General features: G+C 35.0%; 2 protein-coding genes across 2 annotated transcripts; both read left to right on the plus strand.

Annotated features, from left to right (window-relative positions):
• Window positions 1–12,854: 12,854 nt before the first annotated feature.
• Window positions 12,855–14,963, plus strand: LOC125761872 (uncharacterized). The gene has a single exon (XM_049423428.1). It carries the CDS (start codon window positions 13,541–13,543, stop codon window positions 14,921–14,923), a length of 1,383 nt encoding a protein of 460 aa, XP_049279385.1. The 5' UTR covers window positions 12,855–13,540; the 3' UTR covers window positions 14,924–14,963.
• A 1,204-nt stretch (window positions 14,964–16,167) lies between these two features.
• On the plus strand, window positions 16,168–17,641 carry LOC125761874 (uncharacterized). Its single transcript, XM_049423430.1, has one exon. The coding sequence runs from the start codon at window positions 16,168–16,170 to the stop codon at window positions 17,428–17,430; it is 1,263 nt and encodes a 420-aa protein (XP_049279387.1). The 3' UTR covers window positions 17,431–17,641.
• Window positions 17,642–23,698: the final 6,057 nt, after the last annotated feature.

Raw genomic sequence — 23,698 nt, forward strand, 5'->3', positions numbered from 1 at the left:
AACCGTTGTTTCACGTTCACTTCTGGTATCTGGTTCCCTTACGCTAACACATGCAGATTTTATTTTGTGCAAATGTGTGCACACATGTGACAATCCTGGATTTGAATTGGGGCTTCGCGAAATTTATCTTCCGACGCTTCCCCATTGGTTGCGACGTATAAAAAGCATCATAACTGATATTTATGCGTAAATAAATCGTTTTGTACATCTCGAAGAAAGCGATAAAAGCCGGATTATTTGCACATGCTTTGTAGCATGTTAGCGAAATTTATGGCTTTATTAAATATAAAAGCAGTGTTTAACTACACAATATTTATTTAATGTATAATGTACTAACACTTTGAACACTAGAAGAAAGGTTCGACGAAAACAATATGCATTGTTTAATACATTTAATAATTATTATTTACTACATTCCTAGTCCACACAGTATCCGAAACAATTGTAATTAATATCAAATATTATTCATATCAACCAAATTTCATGTATTGAGCTGAATAACCGAGGCGACGACGGATCATACAACCTTCCCACAATTTACCGAGAAACGATTCCATCCGTTTCATTATACTGCGCAACGGAAAAACTGTGTAAATATTAAGTCATATCTGCTCAAAGTAAAATAAAAAAAGGAAATTGGAAAAAAAGGTCAGACTCTTTATCTTTCATGATGTTATTTTCGTCCTTTATTGGGGTAAATTAATTTATTAATGATTTAAATTAAATTAAACAATTTTCTTAATTGGATAGTGTTGGCTATGGCGTTTCGTTTCTGTACTGAAAAGAACATCAACAACTGATGCTTTCGTTATCAGTTCGTTGCTAAGGTTTGCTGCCGGTGCGATGACGATGGCATACCTTTGATGATGAAACTTGAATTGATCGAACAATTGTAGTACTTTGGTTGATTGGTAGTAAATACCGGTTTGAGTAGCAATTTCGGCATCAGTATCTTCTTTGCAGTTGACTATGGTATAAGCCGGATGTTTTTCGATACTATTAAATAATTGATGTATAAGTTCAGCAGTGATATTATCGTATTTATCGATTGCGACATTTTTCAGAGTTTAATCAATCATAACAAAAATTACTCTGTGTGTCTTCAGGAATACTACGACATGTACAGGTCAGTTTAGTCATGTGTTCACACTCCAATACAAATGGAACGAGGTTTTTTTTCTCATTTCAATCTGTGTAAACCACGAACCAGATGTTTCGATTCCGAGAGGACAAACACAGAATGTATAAGTCCGAAATATACTAAAAATGACATCATCATTGATTTATTGTAAACAGACCGCATGGAAAAGCATGGGAGCTTGTGAGTGAAAGCAATGCCACTATAATTAATGGATTGGTCGTCTAAATTATCGATAATTTATGTAGTATACCGTTACAGGTACAGCGCGATGTCGTAACCACATCGAACAATAGTGCAATCAATAACAGTTTTAAAATGATTAACCAACGCGAAACTAGGACCCATTGTAAAGGGACAGGATCCCTATATCCTATAACTATATTCCTATTTCTGCTATAAACATTGCTTTAAGGACAATATTACGACACACAAGAAGTTAAACATAAATAAAAGAAAAAAAAAGCTTTAGTAAACGATACTAAGTAAACCCTATTTAAGTTTAAGTTACTTTACGTCTTAGTTGTGTAATGCATGATTATTTCGAAATTGAATGAGATTTCGTCAAAATAACTTTTCTTTAATCGTACTGTTACGATGGTCGTAATGTTGACCATTGCACGAGTGTGTGCAATGGAGCACATAAAGTAATTTAACTTTCTATTTGAAAAAAAAAAACTTTCACTAGTGTGTGTATTTGTCATTTGTCGCTTCTATTTTCCCATTCTATCGTTCTATCGTTGTTGCTGCGTACACTAATAGAGAAAGTTTTTTTTTCCTCCCAGTTCTTGCTTATGCTTGCGACACATACAAAAAGATGGAACGGTATATAACATAAACGATCAGTTGCTCACATATGGGGACCGAAGTTTTGGAAAAGAAAACAATTGTAATTAATATCAAATATTATTCATATCAACCAAATTTCATGTATTGAGCTGAATAACCGAGGCGACGACGGATCATACAACCTTCCCACAATTTACCGAGAAACGATTCCATCCGTTTCATTATACTGCGCAACGGAAAAACTGTGTAAATATTAAGTCATATCTGCTCAAAGTAAAATAAAAAAAGGAAATTGGAAAAAAAGGTCAGACTCTTTATCTTTCATGATGTTATTTTCGTCCTTTATTGGGGTAAATTAATTTATTAATGATTTAAATTAAATTAAACAATTTTCTTAATTGGATAGTGTTGGCTATGGCGTTTCGTTTCTGTACTGAAAAGAACATCAACAACTGATGCTTTCGTTATCAGTTCGTTGCTAAGGTTTGCTGCCGGTGCGATGACGATGGCATACCTTTGATGATGAAACTTGAATTGATCGAACAATTGTAGTACTTTGGTTGATTGGTAGTAAATACCGGTTTGAGTAGCAATTTCGGCATCAGTATCTTCTTTGCAGTTGACTATGGTATAAGCCGGATGTTTTTCGATACTATTAAATAATTGATGTATAAGTTCAGCAGTGATATTATCGTATTTATCGATTGCGACATTTTTCAGAGTTTAATCAATCATAACAAAAATTACTCTGTGTGTCTTCAGGAATACTACGACATGTACAGGTCAGTTTAGTCATGTGTTCACACTCCAATACAAATGGAACGAGGTTTTTTTTCTCATTTCAATCTGTGTAAACCACGAACCAGATGTTTCGATTCCGAGAGGACAAACACAGAATGTATAAGTCCGAAATATACTAAAAATGACATCATCATTGATTTATTGTAAACAGACCGCATGGAAAAGCATGGGAGCTTGTGAGTGAAAGCAATGCCACTATAATTAATGGATTGGTCGTCTAAATTATCGATAATTTATGTAGTATACCGTTACAGGTACAGCGCGATGTCGTAACCACATCGAACAATAGTGCAATCAATAACAGTTTTAAAATGATTAACCAACGCGAAACTAGGACCCATTGTAAAGGGACAGGATTAAGCAGGAAACAAATCGAAGAACGTCAAAGTGGCTATTAATTAATTGATGATGTGGCCCAAAGAATGCTAACACATGCATTACATAGTTGAATATATGGAAGGGATGTAAAAGCTTGAATTTAAAGTTGTGCTTTATTTAGTGCACAACCAATGAATGATGATTCGCACTGTATTGGAATATTTGATGCAATTAAGCAATTAACCTACAAGGATTTGAATAAAAGAAGCGTTTCGATTAAGTGTTCATCACTCAAAGCTCGAAATAGATATGAATAAGCAACATATAATCCACATGTTTTCTGCTGCTGATTGGTTATTAATGATGACGATTCAAAGTTAACTTTTTTAACAGCAACGGTATAAGCACATGCATTTTTGAGACTTCTATCATTCGTTAGTGGGTGTTTGTGATAAAATCTCAACTAGAGTGTAAGCAATTTACAAAAAAAAAAAATTAACTTAGACTTTTCAGTGTCTTAAAATAGTAAGAAAGACGCAGGACGGCATTTGCTTCAAGTTTAAATGTTCCACATAAGGTTATTTGAGACCAATTTTTTTAGAGATAGAAAACGCAATTTGAAAATTTTGATATTTTAAATGCTTTAATGACTAAGCAATTGCATTTGTTGGGCGGTCACGACAATGAAACACATGTCTTTTGGTAAATGAAATATTGAAGAATTGAAATACCACCGTCCTTACAGATTGTATGAACATTACATATGAGCGTAGCACGACGTTTTTCCGTAAAAAGGCCAACAAGTTGGGGTATAGAACACTGGGATAGGTTGTGGCGAAATGTTACGCCCATCGGAGCACTTCAGATTACACACCCTAATCCGCAAAAGATTAAACTCCTTAGAAGTATCAAGAGTTGGGTAATTCTTGTTTGTGTTATTACTGTGTCGTCTGTTGCATTCTATCTGATGTTTGGTTTTTTTTCATACGAGAGAAATATTCTGAGTCTTTCTTTTCCTTGCTTGCCCAAATGTGTGCTTCTGTATAACGACCTAAAGATTGTAGATATAAAAAGCAAGCCAATACTTGGCTAGTTGGTTAATGTGTTTTACTGTGTTCGGCAAACTCCTGCACTAAAAAGAAACTATTCCCATTTAGATAAAAAAAACCCAACGAAAAAACAATCATTGTTTTGATGACGATGTAAGTTTTTTTCCCCTTTTCTCCATAATGCCATTAGATTTTGTGATAAATTTTTGTCGCAATTAGCTAAATGGTGGCAATTTTCAACCTGCAGTTTTCCAGGCAATCTCTACACTTAAAGTAAAGATTTATTTTTTCATTTGTAAATATCAGCAGGCAGCATGTTTCTAGTGGAAATAAATTTTGTAGAGTGGCAAATTGAGCAAATATATAAATTAAAAAAAACACACTTTCCGTTACATTTAATACATTACTATGATATTTACCAATTGTTACCGATTGATTTTCATATTCTTGCAGCATCTGACGTAACTCCACAAACATCCACTGAACATCAGCTGAAATTGAATTTATTGTATGCTGAGTAAATACTTTCGTACATATGTCCAACATATGATGTACTATTTTGAAGTATAGTATGACTTTTGGGATAATTAACCGAATGTGAATCTCAATTTATAATTGCTTTTCCCCGTCTGCTTCATCATACTTTCCGTAATTAAATGCTGGTTTATGTTGCTTTTTTATTGCATCTTTTAGACAATAATTTAATGTTTCAGACATTACAAGTTTATGCGAACAGAACAGGAGGGTTAAACTTTTTGGCATCATAACTTGACAGCATGTCTTTTCACCCGCTATAAAGCTCCACGCTGTTGAATGCGGCGTGCTGTCGTTACGCACGTCTCGTTAAATATAAATATTTTGTTTTGCTCAATTTATGAAACTTGAGCGATGAACGCTTAAACTGCTGAGTGTGATAGGAATGGACGGTGACAGGCAAACATCAAGCCAGAAAAGTTTTCCTACTTTCCTTAACAGTCGTTACATGAACATTGGGTAACATAATGTTTTCCAAGCAATTATGCTGTACAGTTGTGAGCCTATTTAAATAATTTTTACAATTCCTAACACGTGTTCCAAACCGGTTATCAAATTATATGTATATATTCAAAAAAAAACGGTAAAGAATTTAGGAAGAAAAAAGAGTGGTTCGGTGAAAGAAATTGGGAAAACTCACGTTTATTTCCGGGTTTTATCCGTAGCACATTCCTGATGTCTGTTTTGGTTGTTGGATGTCAGGTCAAAAGCAAATCAGGTAAGCGTTTTGGAATTTCATTAAGCTTCAACCCATTCTTCTTCACACGAAACCGACCACACAATGTGTGTGAGTGTACTTTTTTATGCTGAGCATTATTGTGCGAATCAGGGTGCACTGGAATGCCTGAAAAGATAAGAAATTGCACTGTTTAGTGCAGTGATTTTAATTGAGTTTAATTAGTATGTAAGTTTGTTTTAGCGGTTACATACAAAGCTCTAAGTAACAAATCATTATAAAAACTGATATTAATCATACATCTTTTAAAGTAAATTGATAATTAAATTTTGTATTCTTTAATAAGATTTTTTTCTTCTAAATAAAGCTACATAAGATGAATTGCACTAAAGAGTATTCCCTTTTGTAAGCAGACAGTATAATCGCAATACTAAATTGATTCAAACCCGCCTGCAAACGGTGCAATTTAGTGGATAAACTTGTTTTTGTTTGCAAAAAAGCAAAAGTGAACAGTAACAGTAGGTGCATTGGGGGCGACGGAAAACCACCATCAAAGGCGAACTTTTAGCCTTAAGGAAGTTTGACTTCCTTTTTGGGCAGGTTTGCAGAGTCTTTACTTTTTGTTTGCTATTTTTCAGTTGGTTGATATTTAATCAACACTCGTTTAATTATGGTAAGTGCTTTCCGGTCTCATTGATTGAAGGACGGAGAACGGAAACTTAAACACTTAGCAGGAAGGAAAACGAAGTCAAGTGGCCGGACCGTAGGAAGCAGAAGGCGAGACTAAGCAGGAAAGAAGAAGGTACGGATCAAATTTTGGGGCCATGTGAGAGATAGATTCATCTGCAAAATATACAACAACGTGGCCGAGGTTTAAAGCGTTCCTTTACCCAGAGCGAGTACCTTGGCCAATCAGCGGCATTGAAAAGTTCGAAGGCTTCTTTTAATTCATTTATGTTATCGAGTGTTTCTTTTCTCCTTTCCTTTGTGAAACAAACAAATTGAACTTTATGAAACATACAAAATAATGTAGCGTACTTCAATGAAACCAAATAAGTCGTAGTTAATCACTTCAATGATTCTTGGATGGTTGTATTCGGCTAAAGATCTTTCAAGTGAAATGACCAATTATTTCTTGGATAATTGCTTTAAAACCAATACATGAGTAACCATCCCCATTTTTTTTTAATTTCTTAATAATATGTTTAATTAATTCACTCTTATCGATTCAATTTAAGTCTAGTATATAAATAACCAAATTAGATACATCATTTTTCATGCAAATAATTGCATTATAGCTAATATTTTTTTCTGCCAATCAAGTTATACTACAGTTGTTAAACATTATGTAAAACAAGCATACATGATACATAGTGCCATGTTCGTTTTATGGTTGTCAAGTTCGTGGTTGTTCGGGATTCGATTGTTCCGGACTGTAAGCGGATTTATCGTTATCGATTGATGTTACATTATGTGGAAAGTCAAAAGACTTTGCGTGTTCCATCGCGGTGGTTTTCCACTTTAAGTTATGTCTTTTTATGTTCGCTCATGTGCACAGCTGCATTACCCTCCTAACCGTAATGGAGTTGGTGTGCTTCTTTCTGTACGTTGCGCTAATTTCCGTTACTTTTTGCGATATGATTGAAATGCGCCTGCCATTGCCATCATAATGAAAACCATGCTGACCGGTACCGTAAAAGCTTCCTCCTTTTTTGTAGCATTGAGATGCATTTAAAACGGGGGGCACTAAACAGGCCAGAGACTATCAAAATAGAGAGCAAGAAGGTACGTCGGCTGTACTGGTGATGAAAGATGTAAAGACTATTGAACAAAATTCAGCTCTATTCAGGAGTGTGGTCTCAAAGATAATAATTTAATTACTACGGACAATGACGGATTAAGACATGAAGAAAGGTAGGATTATTTTGGAGTATTCGGATGGTAACGGGGCTCGTGTTACGGATGAGCAAGGATTGGAAAAGCCTTATGTACACCCTGCGGGTAACTTAAACCGAACACTAAAATTCTCCATTTAGTCATCGCTGTAGCTATGATTATAAATATGTACTTATTGGGACATCATTTTGAGTTAGGTTAATAGTTTTTAAATTTGTTACCTATTCATTTAAATATTTTATTTTCATTAAACCATAGATATTGGTTTCTAAGGTTTGCACTGTATATATGTTTTTAGTGCGCATGAAACACAAATTCTACACAGGTTCCGAATGGCGGAAAAAACAACTAAAAAGAAACACGCATTTTACAATACACCGTGCAAAGCTACAATCAGTCCTTTAGCATCCGATCGATTGCACTATTAAACATTGACGATCTGTGGGATAATCTGAGCCCGTCGAGCTATCTGGGAAGCTATTTATGACGCTGCTGGTAATTGAACTATAGAAGGCAGTCTGTAAAATGGTACCAATGAAGACCGGCATAATGATTGCAGGGAATCATTGTCGTAAATCTTGCCTTTATCGCTAGGATGAGCTCATCAAAGGATAATAAATATTGCCAAGGGGGTGTTGGATTCAGTAAAATAAAACACACCATTTTGGGTGGGAGTAAGGTTTGATGAAAAATCCTTGTGACATTGCTCCGCGAACGAATATATTGAACCGTAATCCGTGTCTCAATGTACAATGATTTTTACAAGCGTTAGTTGATGCTGTATACTGATTGCACCAGGTGTTTATGAGAGAATTATTGGTAGTATGTCGATAAATGTTACGCGCAACAAGATTGCGCAAGGGTGTTGGATACATAATTGTACGCTTTGTTAATCAAATTTATAAATTCCGAAGGTGTTTCCAGTAAGTCTAAATGCGTTAGGTTTTTATACGTTTTATTATATATTCTGTGTAGGTTCTTACTGCAGGTTTTGATGTTTGGCATAGAGTAAATAGAACATTTTCTAAAGGAATCGTAACACTGAACCACAATGTAAAACAGCATGGTTACTCTATGTCACCTTTAGCTGAGTGCATCTGGTAATCAGCAAGTTTCTTCGTCTCTGAAACCTGCTTTTATTTTCCATTCGTTATGTCTTGTATTACAAAATCTTTAATATACAATAGAAATAGAATAATATTAACTAAAGTAATTGAACATAACAACTCACGCATTCGTTAGGGTTTTTGTAACGGAAGACATAAAATAATATAAATAAACACTATTCAATGTTTAAAACTATACTCCCCCTACACTAAATGGAGAATAAAATGTCGCGCTACTCTAGACGACATTTATGTCGTCAGTAAAGTCTCGAGTATCTTAAAAAAAGCTATGGGAAAATTGAATTGAAATATCATAGAATACGATTAACCTTTTCGGCAATCGATGGCTAACGTACTCGGAAGCTGTTATACCACTAAGGGGTGACGTTCTTGATTTTTTAGCCTGTTATCATGCTGAAGAGCTGATTACGGTTATAAATGGGTTTCCTTTTCCTGGAGGCAGGTAAAAGCTGCTTTAGCCTATTTTACTGCGGACCTAAACGTGTTCAAAGATATTTGCATTTGATTTTGATCCGCCCGGACAGGGTACCTACCATTGGATTGTTTAAAGTAGCAACAACGTTCTAAAATTGAAAATAGCATTTCCTTGTACTACCTACATACTAAATGAGAGAATGAGAGGAGTCAAAGTCCTAGCACATTGTTCTGGCACGCTCAACATTGCCATAAATTCCAGTATGAACTTATCTTGATTTAAAAGTGCGTTTCGTTCGATTTCTTTGTGCTGCTTCAGGAGGGGCGTCTGGGTGCGCGTTCCTTTGACAAATCCAAATGAACAAAGTTGTCGTACGATCGTTTATGCTTCCGTTGTAGCATTTCATCAAAATTTCCATACAACTACGATGCAGTGCAGGATATAGCGTATTACCTGCACGCTTCCTTCCACAATTATATTGGTTGAAGCCGGATGCAGGAAAGTGTTCGCAAAAAAAAACAAGAAATGTAAAAGAGAAACTCAATGTCGTGCTGACGGAGCGCTGGCAAAAGGTTAGTCTATTGATTGCCAAGTTGAAGAAAAACTTCGTTAAATCCCTATCACCCTTAATCTATGTCCCTTGAGCGACCGTCAGCGAACATTCCGATGGAATTGAATTCCTTAGTGAACGATAATTTTTCAGTTATTTTTTAAAGAATGTGGTCGGTCTCTCTCGAATAACAAGTACGCGATACGGACAGGAAGTATCTAAAAAACATAATAGAATAGTTCGATTGATGAGAAGTACGAAGAATGATTAAGGGAACAATAATTGTCTGGTTCCAGATGTATGTACTGTTTTGCAAATGAATGTTTTCTTGCTTATAGGGAGGTTGTTAAGTTTTTAACATAATTTGTAATGAATACTATTCATTTTGTTGGGACCAATTCCCTTTCGGTAGCTCAATTTAAAACGTCTTCGCTCGATGATGTTCGTTTTTAGATTCCTTGTATTAATTCTTCCACTATCGTAGCTAACCGATCGCACTTAACCGATCCTACTCGAAACTTCCCGAATCCGACGGTAACGTTTCCTACCTATCTTAACTCTATTGTAACCTTGGTTAGGATTTCTCGAAATAAGCTTGCTATAATTCTCAACTAATACATTTGATGATTGAACATAAAATATGTGTAGCAATTGCAATTGATACAAATAGATCAGCAGTTTACCATACTTGTGTATGTTTTACAATACTTTGTATCATGCTTTTAACAAACTCTGTGCTAATGTATCATACAATGACATCTCATTGGCAGTAATTAGGTTCGTCGGCTGCATGTTACCCAATCATGTTACTGTAACATGAATGCAAGAATTTGTTCTGTCGATGTATTGCACAATCAGCCTGCGTTCTGCCTTGGGGAGCTGGTATATAACTATTCACTGTACACAGAATGCGATGCAGTTGTAATGTTGTTTGTTCTCACCACAAGTTCTCACAAGTGTTATTTTCACTATGATAAAGTTGAATTTCTTAGCTCTGATGTTAGCTTCTCTTTCGTCATGTGTTTTAGCTGAACCTTCGACTGGTTTACTGCGAGATATAGAAGATTTCGTAGATCTGCTAGACCTAGATCGTGTAATGCGTCTGACAAATGCATATTATTTGAACGACAGAGATTTTCAGTCGATGTTGGAATACTTACAAAGCATCGAGTTTTCAGTCGTGTGGGATGGTTTCTTTAGTTTGCCTATGGTACGTGACTTGGGGCTGTATTTAACCTACGAAGGAGTTCCGTTCTACGATTATGTGGATCTTGTCGCATATTTCATCGGACAATCTCCCGTGAATAACCGTATGGTACAACATCTGAACAAAAGTATGTATAAAAATGCCAAATACTGACGTGCAGATCGTTCAACGGTACAGTTATTCTTTTTCTAATTTAATCTCAAAGCACAACACCGTGGTTTGAAGGCATATGTTGAGGAACTGTTTGGTATGCTACCGTGGAACGAATGGAATAATTTGTATGAAGTAAAACAAGCAAACAGTGAACCGTTCAAAGCCTTTATTAATAAATTGCGGCGTGCAAATTACATTGAATTAAAACAGTTTTATCAGGTAGGTGTGAAGAAGGGTATGTAATGTATTCATGTTTTTAATACAATTTTGATCCATATTTAGAACACCAAGGAGCTAAGATCGTTTGTGCAAGTCCTCAGAAGTCATGGATTAGATGTTGAATCGTATGGACAATATATTAAAAATTATTTCCTTTGGGCTGAAACGATTTGATCTGCTGAGAGAAAAAGAGTATAATATGAGACCGACCACAGAGAGCTGTAAGTGCATATGTAGTTTCATTAGGTAGGTAAATATATCGTCAAAAAAGAAAAAAATCGTTTGTTATCCATTCTTAAATAAAGCATATAGTTTATTTGCATTACCATAAAAAAGATACGTAAATTTATGCGGCTAATGTACAGAAACCTATATGAAACCAAATTAAACCGAACCTGGAAGAATATTTGTTAAAAATATAACTCATATTTCGGAGCTCATTCTTGAAATAATCGACAACATATTTTTAAACAATCGATTTTATAAATTCTTTACCCATCAAACTAAGACCATTTTCGATATCTGGTATGCGTGTAGGATCGCGTGTAGCACACTACCAGGTTTCTAATCGATTTTAAGCTGTCTAGTAGAAGGTTATCAGTTTTTACCGCGGTTTGTATTGTTAGCTTTGTTGTTTTTGTGTGCATGTTTTTTTTTGTTTTTTAAATGCTTTTCGGTCAATTTCGACTTTTTGTGGAAATAAATCTTTGACAACAAACCCGTGTATAGCATGGTACTTCTAAACCAATTGTTGGGGCAATTTGTGCTCAGTATCAAATTGGTCCGATCCTGTTAAAACGATGCAACGCACGAATGGTAGCAACAAAGGCAGAGCTAGAGAAATAGAAAATCGCAAACTATGGAATCGCATTCCGGCAGTGCTACGGAATGAAATCAAGTTCCTATCATGTAGGAATCGGGCCTTGGAATGACATGGACGGACGTGACGTCCTTTTCGCACGTAGCAGCGAAGATTGACAGGAGGGTGCCTGTGTGATCCGAAAATGTACAACAGACAATGTTTACCCAATGACATGGTGCCTTCGAAATTAAACGAATTTGTTTGTTTTCGGAATCAAGCTCAATTTGGTCGTGCGTAAGGCGCACCGGCACAGGAAGTGGTCGTTCGAAAAAAGGGTTTTGGGGCCATTCGGTTTGCATGAAAAATTTTCTTATTTCGTGTTTCGGAAGTGTTCCTGCCATGATCTAATAAAAAGTGTTGATATTGTGAATCTATTCGCTTCGTTGGAAATTGAAAACCCCGCCCGAGTGTAGTTTAATGGTATTTAGGTACGCATTGTTGGAGTTTGCGGTGAGAATTTTTTTTCCGTTTTTTTTCGTTGATGTACAACATGTTTTAATGTTTTAGAAATAAAAAAATGATAAAAAAAATTATATTTTTTTTCCACGAATATTTTGTAAGAAGTTTCCTGGAGTAACTCCGTAGATTGGCTGAAGTTAAAGTTAGTGAAATTAATGTAGCAAACAAACAATAGATGATTATTTTTACACATAATTTGAGCAATTGTTCACATGTTTTAAATTGCTGAATGAATTAGATATAATAGAAATATCTATGAAGGAGGCCAGCATTGGGCCGCCATACATTCGATGATTTCGGCCATTAGTTGCAACTGACATCGATAAAATTACTTCTCACAGATAATGGTGTCAGTGGATCGCAACTAGTCAGTATTTAAAACAAGAATAAAAATTTTGCAAAGTTCTTTTTTCATTCTCTGTGTATTCTGTATAATAACGTATTGTATAATAACGCATTCAAAAATCATTTAAAGGTAGGGTAGCGTTATAAAAGGATGTAGACTAATTTATGAAAATGTCCTCTAAAGTGACATCTGTAAATGGCAAATAATAAAATAAAAATCAAAGCAAACTAATAATAACTTTCAATTAAACAAAACTATTAAATAAATTTCAAATACTATTCAAATGCTGTGCACTGTTACACTGTGCATAGATATCTAAAATTGCGTTCTTTCACTACTAGTAGATCATGCATATAAGTCATTGAAGCATCGCTTGATTAACCCTGAACTCTAACGTTAAAAAAACATTGTCTGTAGAAATGTAAAATAATGTCTAGGGAAGAAATTTTCTAACATCATTTTGCTATATTTAGCAATTAGGCTTTATTGAGTCTATATGGGTATCAAACTCTAGTGCATTCGAAGCGGTTAAAATATTCTGCAACGTAGCCTTTATGAGTTGTGTTTGTGGGAAGTGCAGAAAGAGCAGTCATGGAGCTAATACTTTACTGTTTTGCAATTGTGAAGTTTTGGACGTTTAGCAAGGCATCTGCTTACAATTTAGCCACACTAAACGTACTATCGGAAGTTGCAGTTCGGTTGGAAGAATCCAACACTCACGACGTTTTGTGTATTAACTGTCATGGGCATTTGTTCGAGGATTTGATGGTCGCATTTCAGAAGCAACATCCGTACATGCCGTTCATAAACATTGATAGTGATTTTTTTAAATTTTATATTCCCAAACAAACGATACGCAAAGCCAGTATCGTGTTGACACCTTGCGTATTCGATGGAGAGGTAAAGGAATGCTATTCAACTGTTGGGATTTGATTGGTGTTGATTGCCGTTAGAATGTGTAGAGTGTTTAGATTAATTCATATTCTCTATTTACTTTCTCTATGCAGTGTAAATTGGGTCAGCCGCAAAGTTCATGGGCCATACTCAACAAATATGCAATATACTTTCAATTGTTTCACAATGCCACACGAAGCGAAATGGATATAGCGCTCACGGATGCTAAAAAAATGGGTCTTTTGTTGGTAGTGCAGCTAGTTGATAATCAGAAGGCCAATCCACGTGTACGCTGTGGTGGATTTTTTGTTGCTTCGTATGTGGAACCGCCGTTGGCACAACTGCCAAATGTGCTGTTTGACGGATCTTTAACGAAAACTGAACATTTTACCTACCGCGTAGCGGTTGCACCAATCCTTACAAGCTTTTTTGTTCATCATGGCAAAGTCGTGGGGTTCGAGGTAGACATTTTTCGCTTGATAGTTGCTCAACAGAAAGCACATGCTCTGTTTCACTTTACGAAAACATCCGATGTAGGTAAAATGTTGCAACAGTTGTATGTTGGAGATATTGATCTGGTTTTGAATTTATTACAAATTAGAAACCATTACAGCTATGTGCGAACATTTTGGCACCAGCACCGTTCGTACTGTATCACATTGCCGAGGAAGCTGGAACGGATGCATCTAGAAGTGCTGCTGCATCCATTCGAATGGCAAATATGGGCTGTTTTCATCAGTGTGTTGTTGTTAATGCAGCTGATAAATTGCATCTTTTCGACCAAATTTAATTACAATCTTCTTATGATATGCTTCTTTGGAAGTGGACCATCGGAGCACGCCCTTCCATCAACCGCTCGGTTGATGGTTTGTGCAGTGTGTATAATTATGTTTTTGCTAACGGAAACTTATCAAGCCATTCTACTGTCGTTGATAACAGCCGACACATATCTAAAAGGGCCCGAAACGGTCGATGAATTTCTCAACAGTAATATGAATCTTTACGTAATGAATGGAACAATTTACATGATACCGGAGAAACTGCACCCTGTAACGCACATCATGTCGAATACAATGACAATATACTCGATGTTTAAACACGCCACAGTGCAAGCCTGTTCCGATGCTTCATTCTGGAATAGCAATCCGTTGAAGATGAATCTTCCAACAAGAGAAGAGCTGATCGCTTTACAGCCGCCAGTGTTTTACTCTCCGCACTGTGTTACATTTAACCATTTGACGCCTTTAGCTCAGAAATATCAAGAGTTTATGAATCGATTGTTTGAGGTTGGTATTTATCATCGTATGCAAAAAAAATGGTACCCTAAAAAAATGTTTGATGAGCAAGAAATTACATTTAATGATTCCATTGTTTTGGCCGATGATTTAATCCCTGTTTGGGAATTGCTGGGGTTTGGTTTGCTGTTCAGCTCACTTGTATTTGTGGGTGAGTGGGCCTTTTTCTATATAAGATTACGCTGTTCTAGATAAATCATCGATGCAAGTTAAAAATTCATATCATATGACGCAAAAAATGCCTTTCTTAACCATCTGTATGTTTGTATCTGATTTGCTTAGGAAATAAATAAAATAAAAAGCTTTGATGTTGATTATAGATTTGACGTACAGTCTTAATTACAAACATTATTAATATATTTACTAAATACTTTTTAATACAGGTACACCGCTACTAATCGTGAATGAATAGAGAAATTTGGTTTTTTAAACCCGTACACTCTTACTTTTGATGTTTTGTTAAAAATATAAGAAGACCATAAAGGTAGGATATACAAGAAATTGTAATTTAAATTGCTAAATTATTTATACAGCCTGAAATGGAAACCGCGATACGTTGTTTTGTCACAACAATTTTTGAAACGAATCCAAGTGTTGTGATGTTATGAATCCGATCGAAATTGATGTGTGCAAGTGCAAGGATCACTACATGTTACAATTTACAGCTGTAAATTGTTATTACGGAATTGTTAATCAATTTAATCACCTTTTGAATCTGGTGAGACACAAACCAGGTGCATTTTTTCAGTGAACTTTGAGGGCTATAAAAGGAGCAAGCTTCTTCGGTACGTGTACCATTTGCGTATCATCGGAATGAAGAAACTCTTCGGTTTATATATTGTGAGTGTTTACATTTGCAACGGTGTTGTACCAGCATGCGAGGAATACATTTCCCAGGCGTTTTCCATAGTGCAACGTGTGTTGGACCGCTTGGAACAAGATTCTACGCGAATGCACGATGTATTATGTGTGAATTGTGATGATAAAGTGTTTGAAGAAGTTGTAATTCGACTGCAAAACGAGCGACCTTATGTAACAATGAGACGATTTGCACTGGTGGCTGGAACTATGGAAATGCCACCAGGCATTCATCGGATACCGTCGTTGGTTTTACAAAGTTGTACGCCTAGTTCGTACGTAAGTATCTATACCGATTGATATAAAAGATGCAACTGGCAAGTTTTAATACTTTTTTATTATCAATCACCATTAGCAATCACTAATAACAATTAATGTAATTAACAAATTACAAAATAAAGCAAAATGTACACAAATTACTTCATTTCACTACCTCTTGTTATGTTTATTTTCAGTGTCACTGGGGCGAATCATTTCGATTTTCCAACCCATACAAATATTCAATATTCATACAACTTTTCCAAGGACTATCGAGCCCCCAAATAATCCATTATACGAATGAACTGGCAAAAGCTGGCATCATGCAGATACTTCAATTCGTCGCTCCTGCTACAAAGTATGGCAAATCCACTGTTTTCATTACCGGTGCGCTAATGCACAAAATGATAACGATTGCCAATGACAGTGAGGTGGAAATGCGATTATTCGATGGTAATTTGACGATCTTCAGGAATTTTGTGTATGAAGTAGGTTTTGTGCCAATGTTTTTGCACTTGTATGCGAACACAACGAACACATTCCATAATTTAGAGATCGCCGCTTTTTTGACAATTCTCGAGAAACAAGGAGCGAAATATCGTTATCACGGCGAAAAAGATCTCAATCAACTGTTGGGGAAGCTGCTGTTGGGAAAAATGCATGTTTTGTTAAATTATGTTGAAATATCTGGCAATTACTTCGAATTTGCTTATTGGAAGGATATTCAAGAATATTGTATTGTTTTACCGCGTCGGTACGAACGAATGCATCTGCAACTGCTGTTAACGCCATTTAAATGGCAAATATGGACGGTGATAGTGCTCATTCTGGTAGCAATTCAAATCGTAAGCTTTATATTTCCGGAACGTGTGCCGCGTTATTTGATATTAAAGTGTTTTTTTGGTGGTGGAGTATCGGAGCACAATCTGACCACGGGCAGCCGGTTAATTCTTTGCGTTATTTGCATTCTAATATTTCTGTTTACTGAAACGTATCAAGCGATTCTTCTTTCGCTCATGTCGGCAGATCCATTCGTAAAGAATCCTGAAACAATCGAAGAATTTATTGAGCAAAACCAAACCTTGATAATCATAAAAGGTACACAATCGGATATGCCCAGGAAATTAAGAAGTCTGTTGAAAGTGGTGGACAAGATGGATATAAATATGACACTTACAAATGCAACAGTAGTGAACTGCGATATAGCACATTTTTTGAACAATAATCCATTCGGTTGGACGTTACCGGCAAAAGCCGATCTGATAGTGATCAAGCCACGCTTGTATCAGCGATTGAAGCACGTTGTTTTCAGCTGGACATGTCCAGCTGTCCGAGAGTATCAAAGGTACATGGATCACATATTTGAAGTAGGACTTTATCGTCAAGTTCAACTGAAATTGTATCCAAAACTAATGTACAGCCGAAGAGAACAATCATTTAACGATTTAATTGTGCTTACAGACGATCTTATCCCTGTGTGGGAGCTGTTGGGAACGGGTTTGTCAGTAGCTTTTGCATGTTTTATATCAGAGATCGTGGTGTATAAATTACATTATATTGTCCAAAAGATAAGACGCTACAATTAGTGATAAAAGAGCAACTTAATTTTATTGTATCGCTTAAGCAAGAGTTCAGCAATGTACTTAATGAATGTATAAAATTTATGCTAATGTATGCTGTATGGGTATATAGTTGATACCACATCATGTTATGAATGCTTACATTTTAAAGCATTTTATCAATAAGTATTTTAACAATAAAAACAGAGTTTCTTACAGAGATGTGCACACTGAATAAGAGTGAGTGAGTTGTAAAAGAATTTATGGCTTCAGCTCAGCATAAGTAGTTTTTATGACTCTTTTATTCATTCCTTTACGTTTTTACTCACACGCTCTTTGTGCCGACTAATGAACCACTCCTTGGCGCTTTTATTCACTCACTCTCTGTGCCGACTAATGACTCAGTCTTTTGCGTTTCAACAAAGCGTGAGTCAATAGTCGACGCAGAGAGTGAGTGAGTGAAAAACTTATAACCACTCTTTCACTCTTTTTCAGCTCACTGAAAAGATCTCTAATTTCTTAATAATTTCAAAACTTTAAAAGTGAAATGTAAAAAAATCAAATTATATTAAAAACTTGATAAAAAAGGGAAAAAATGCACTATAAGGTATACGGCCCAACAGCAAAAACAAAAAGTAATAAATTTCTCGTATATCAAATTTTCTTGAAAACTTCCAACATTTTTTATTTAATTTTTCCTACATGGCCTGCGTCAAGTTCCTACTTCCACGCATCAATGATAAAAATAACATTGAATATTCTTAAAAGTTATTCTATTTCATATTCGGTTCAGTGGACAGGATTGTGGTAACTAAGCATTATTATTGACTGTTTTCATCTGTACACATGAAAAATTTTTGCAGAATAAATTTAATGCATGAATGTTATGGAAATACGCTGTCGATGGAGATACAGGGCATTGCATCCAGTATGTTCTGTTGAAGACATGTGAAAAAATGCTGTGTATGAAACATTGTAAAGAAATGTGAACTAAACGGTGAATAGTAATCATATGATTCGTAGGGAAGGAGAATAAACATTGTGCAATAGGTATTTTCTCAATCGAATCGTCGAAACATCGAAGGGTCCTCGTAAATTTGTTGGTAAAATTTGGAAGTTCTAACATGGGTATGTAAAATATTTACAAGTCTGTGTTTTCTTAGTGATGTCGTTAGGCTGTCTTCGGGAACCTGGTAGTGCAGCGGTAGAAGTACCGATCTATCAAGAAAAGGCAAGTCATTGCTAGGAAACCTACGAGGTTGTATTACCATAAAGAAGACTTTTTAAGTCATTTCTAAATGTATTACTTTGAGTCTCTTTAGCATTAGCAGCATTAGTATGCTTTTTGATTAAAGTATGAAGTCTTTACATTTTTTTTTGGATTTCTATTTATGCGCTAGAGCTTACTTGTTTTGAATGGTTTACTAGAAAACAATAACCTTATTCTACTGCTGTTTCTAACGATGGTGCTATCATCTGCGTTTCAGATTGATGATATTTTCGTGGGGGGGTTAGGTGGGTGAAATCCTTATAAATGACAAACGATCTTCGTTTTGTTTGAATAATAAAGATAACAATGACACCCATGCTGTTGCTGACAAATTATCATTAAATGTGTCTTTTACATAGAACCATAGAAGTACAGCCACATTGTTCTTGACGAATATCAAATATTGAATTTAATTATTAAATATTTCAGTAATTCGAAGGTATAAATTTATAAATTCATTTATAAATTCATTGAATTCATTGAATTTATAAATTCAAAGTAAATTGGTAAAGTAAATGTTTGCTCAGTGACAAATCACGACAGATCCATTTAAATATTTACTTCATTGTTCATTTCTGGTATTTTACTTATATTAAATAAGCCGTTTATTACATATTGAAATGTTATGTACTGTGTTACTGTGTTAAGGGGACATCAACGATTATACAACGTATGTTGTGAATTCAATACATGTAAAATATTAAACGTGTAGTGCCTCCTATTAATAACAAACAGAGTAACAATGTAAACATAAACGTAATGAATATTATTAATGTAAAAACGAGAAAAAAACTCTTTAAGGAGACCACCGAGAGTCCTTTGAATTGAACTCATTAATTATAAAATAACAAAATGCTTATGTGTCGATAATATCCTTTATACCCAGTACTTTAGGGGTCCACATATGGTCCGTTGAATTTAATAAATAAATAACAAATAAATAACAAATAACTTTAATATTATTTGATGGATTCTGAGGTTTAATAGGATGCAGATAGTTGACATAATGTTTCATTCATATGATTGATTTCATTCATACATTTCATTAGGATTAGTTGACATTATGTTTCAGGTATTGTTATGGTTAATTTCGTTCATTCATTTTATTATCTTATTTGTACTACTCCATTACATTTATGTTTCAACAACATTCATGGTTTTTTATAAGATGGTGGCAAAGATTTGACTATGACTTTTAACAAGATGTGGTGTGTTAAATAGTTTTCAACAAGAGGTCGTTTTAACATAAGCGAAGAAAGTGACCCAATGAGTAATTATTATTGTGACTTTTTTCAAACAAAAAATTAAACAGAAAACGAAACACCTTTCGAAAACAACTGGTACAACAAAACGGGAAATATGTTATTCGTTTTGCTGAAGGCTTTGGCAAAGCAGTTCTTTGCTAAGCCGAGAGTTTTACTAGTAGGTGCAATTTATTTAAGTCAAAAGTTTAAAGTAAATACAGCTGTGGTTTCAGCTGGTGATGGATTTATTTGAGCACTAAGCCTGAAAAGACAAATGATTACTTTACGACGAAAAGCAAAACCATAAAAAGAAGTATTTGGATTTTATTTTTTGGGCTGTCGTCGAAAAAATATTACCGCAAAATTTTTGAAAACTTTGCACACGTTTTCAATCATAACAGATGGCGGAATTTTCAAATCTTGAAACATTTTTGTTACAAAATGCAAGTTTTTTTTTCTTCTCGGAAATCGTGTCCTTATGGTGTAAAATATTAAACATTTTTCTGTATAGCTCTTTTTGTCCTGCTATGTTTTTTTTTGTTGTGGGACATACACGTGCTGTTTCCAATGAAACTTCCAGCAAAAATGTCTAACAGGGCAATTGGTTAAATTTTGTACTTCTTAACTTTGCTGCTGACAATTGCAGGTGTGGTTTCTCTTGAACATGTTACAACAGTAGTTATTGTTCGTCGTGAAACGATGGAAAAAAATCTTAAACATTAAACTTTTGTTTTGAAAAAGACTTAACCATTTGTTCGTTTTATTTATACAGTTATTTAACCCATCAGTTAGTATGTTGGCGAATATGGTTGTAGGTGAACCAAATGGAGGTGGTAGACAAATTACACTGAAGAATAGCGTTTAGCTACATAAATGTATTAAAAAAACAACAATTTTGGTAATACTATTGACTATACTTTGACACACCAATTGACCAATTCTTCATGACATTTAAAGCTGGCAAGCATATGGAAAATTGAAACGATTTTATAAATAATTTTGAACTAATAAAATAACAACAATATATTGATACACATAACAAAAAGTTAATAACAATAAAGTGAATATAGATGTTATATTTTACTTCCAAACAAATTAGAATGATAGCGCACAAAAAACATTTTAAAATTTATTGAACGAATAAAATTAAGTATTTTTTTAATCTTTACAAAGAAAGAATGATTTTGCATATGAAAGTTGCAGAATATATTTTAGCAATGCCTTCTGAAACAAAAACAAAAGATTGTTTCGTACCGAGCATCGGTAACAAAAAAAATTGGGAAAATGTTTCGGTCAAAATACTGTACAACGCAATTGATTCGGTGCACAGCAAATGTATCGATTGAATGATTCTTTTATTACAGATTAACTCGTAACTGAAAGTGCTGTGTATCCATTCTGGCGGTAAACGCTCAATTTTACGGGACCTGAAACAACAATCTGCCAAAAGATGTCATAAATATTCCTTTATCACTACAGCTGTCACTTTCATTTATCTCCCTTGGGATGTAGCGCGAAGTGAAAAGACACTGGCTGGGACTATGAATGAAAGCCTAGTACAGTTTTAAGTGTTAGGCTCCGCTGGCAGCATGAAGCAGTGTGGTTCCTTCTAAAAATTGCTTATTTGGCATCATTGTGTCGGGTACACAGGCACAGAAACATGGTCTGAAAAATAACTAATTCTTGAGTCTGTTTGCGATTAGCAGGGGATGATATGAAAGACATCGGAGTGGGAGAAATGTAGCAAGGCCCGGTTCTGTCGCTGACAATCGCTTGTCGTAGTAGAAGTTATTCGGATGGAAAGACGAGGTCAACCAAAAAAAAAAATCAGTGTCACTTTCGTAGCCAAAGAATACAGTCGCCCAAAACAGAAAGAAAGATGGCGTGCCTTGTACATGAAAATAATCCTTGGTTGAACTAGATCCGGAAAAGCGGGAAGAATTATGATTCAATTTCCTGTTTGACCGTATCTTATACGAGTGTCGAGTTTGAATGATAAATCAGGTTGACGGTTTAATAAGCTGATGGTGTTAACCAGTTGCTAAATAAACGTATCAATACAACGATTTTTCGCTTATCAATTACACGAAATTTTCATTGACTATCTAAATATTGCGTATTTAAATTAAAAAAAAAAATTATAAGTTGGTTGGCTAGGTGCTTTATGTGATCAACGGAATTGGTTCCACACGACAGGACCGGATTTCAAATCCCATCCAATCCCCCTGTAGCAAGGACGGCCCGGCTACGTGGTAAAAAAATAAGTCAAGTAAAACAGAAATTGCCGCCGTAGCCTTACAGGTTATTAAGCAAATAAGAGAGAGAAGTTTTATGTTTACTAGTTACTGATTCTAATGGAACATAAGTTTAAAGTTTTACTATGTTTTGAATCGGAAGCGTAACTAAAAGCAAACGAAAAGAAAATTACAAATAAAGCAAATAAATCATTCAAATGACTTAAATCAGGAAAGAAAGAGAAACACAAACACAATGTTAATTGTTCATGAACAAGAAAAGCTGCGATAAGCCTGAACCCCAGAGCAAAATATGAATTTACTCATTCGTCAGACGCAAAAGCATTTGTTCATTCGTTCAATCCCATGCTCATTCTATCATGTGCTTATCATGCGCACGTACTAATTTATTCATTTTTTCAATTTAAATTTGTAAACGACATAAAGGTCTTATGATGGGGCCGTTTAAGCATACAATCTTTCAAACATAATCAGCGATGGCAAAACATACGTAAAATTTGCTACGCTTCATCGTCCTAATGCTATGAGTGTGAAATTTACACTGTCTTTCCTAAAAATAGGTTTTTATTATCAATAATTTTCCAACAAATTATAACGATATAGCGGTTAAAATGAGTGAATTTAATGTAAAATAGTTAATTCTTACTCGTAAGATTCATTGTTTACTTTTTCATAATGCAAATTCAATCTATTATTTTTCCATAATTATTTATAAATAGGACAAAATAAATTTATTACTTCAAATTTATAAACTAGCAAAACATGTTTTTTTATAGTTATATATTATATACTATTTATAAGTTAGAGATAAGCAGTACGGCCAGGCCGTTCTTTATGAATAAAAAAAATTATATATTATATGCTCACACGTTTCGTTTTAGACCTAAATGTTTTACGACAATGTCAAAGGATTAGCATTAAGATTCATCTATACCAGTAAAATATTCGTCACATCGGTATGATGGAATAAAAAAACTGTATCGGGACGCAACTTTTGCCAACGTACAGTCAAAGTCGTGACGATGGATTCTATTTCATGAGTGTTATGTCAATAGCGGTTTATGAAAACAAAAACAAAATAAATTGAAAAGCGCCCATAAAAGAAGAGCATCAGAAACATGCGTAGAACGTTGTGGAAAACCACTCGCCACAACGTATCGATATAATGCTGGGGTTGAGACGGAGAAAAATACACTTTACAAGGTAAATATTTTACTGTATAGAAAAGTGAAATTTTGCAGAATAAAAGTCGGAAGGTGAATGAGCTTCTTTTTTTAAGAGAACATTTCAAATATGGGAAAATAACTAGGTTGAAGTGTCGTTAAGATGGACTGTTGTAAAAGATCAAAGCGTCCAGTACCACGCAGGTAAGATATCAATCTACAGCGCCTAAGGGCCAGATCCTATAGACAGGAACAAGTGTGTCTGAGTCGGATGTTGCTGAATACTTCTCATCGCCTTTCAATTATAAAGTTCCATTCTTGATGTAGTAGCTTCCGGAGCTGAAGAAGAATGTGTTTCAGTGC

This window comes from Anopheles funestus, chromosome 2RL, assembly GCF_943734845.2.
Source record: "Anopheles funestus chromosome 2RL, idAnoFuneDA-416_04, whole genome shotgun sequence".
NCBI lineage: Eukaryota > Metazoa > Arthropoda > Insecta > Diptera > Culicidae > Anopheles > Anopheles funestus.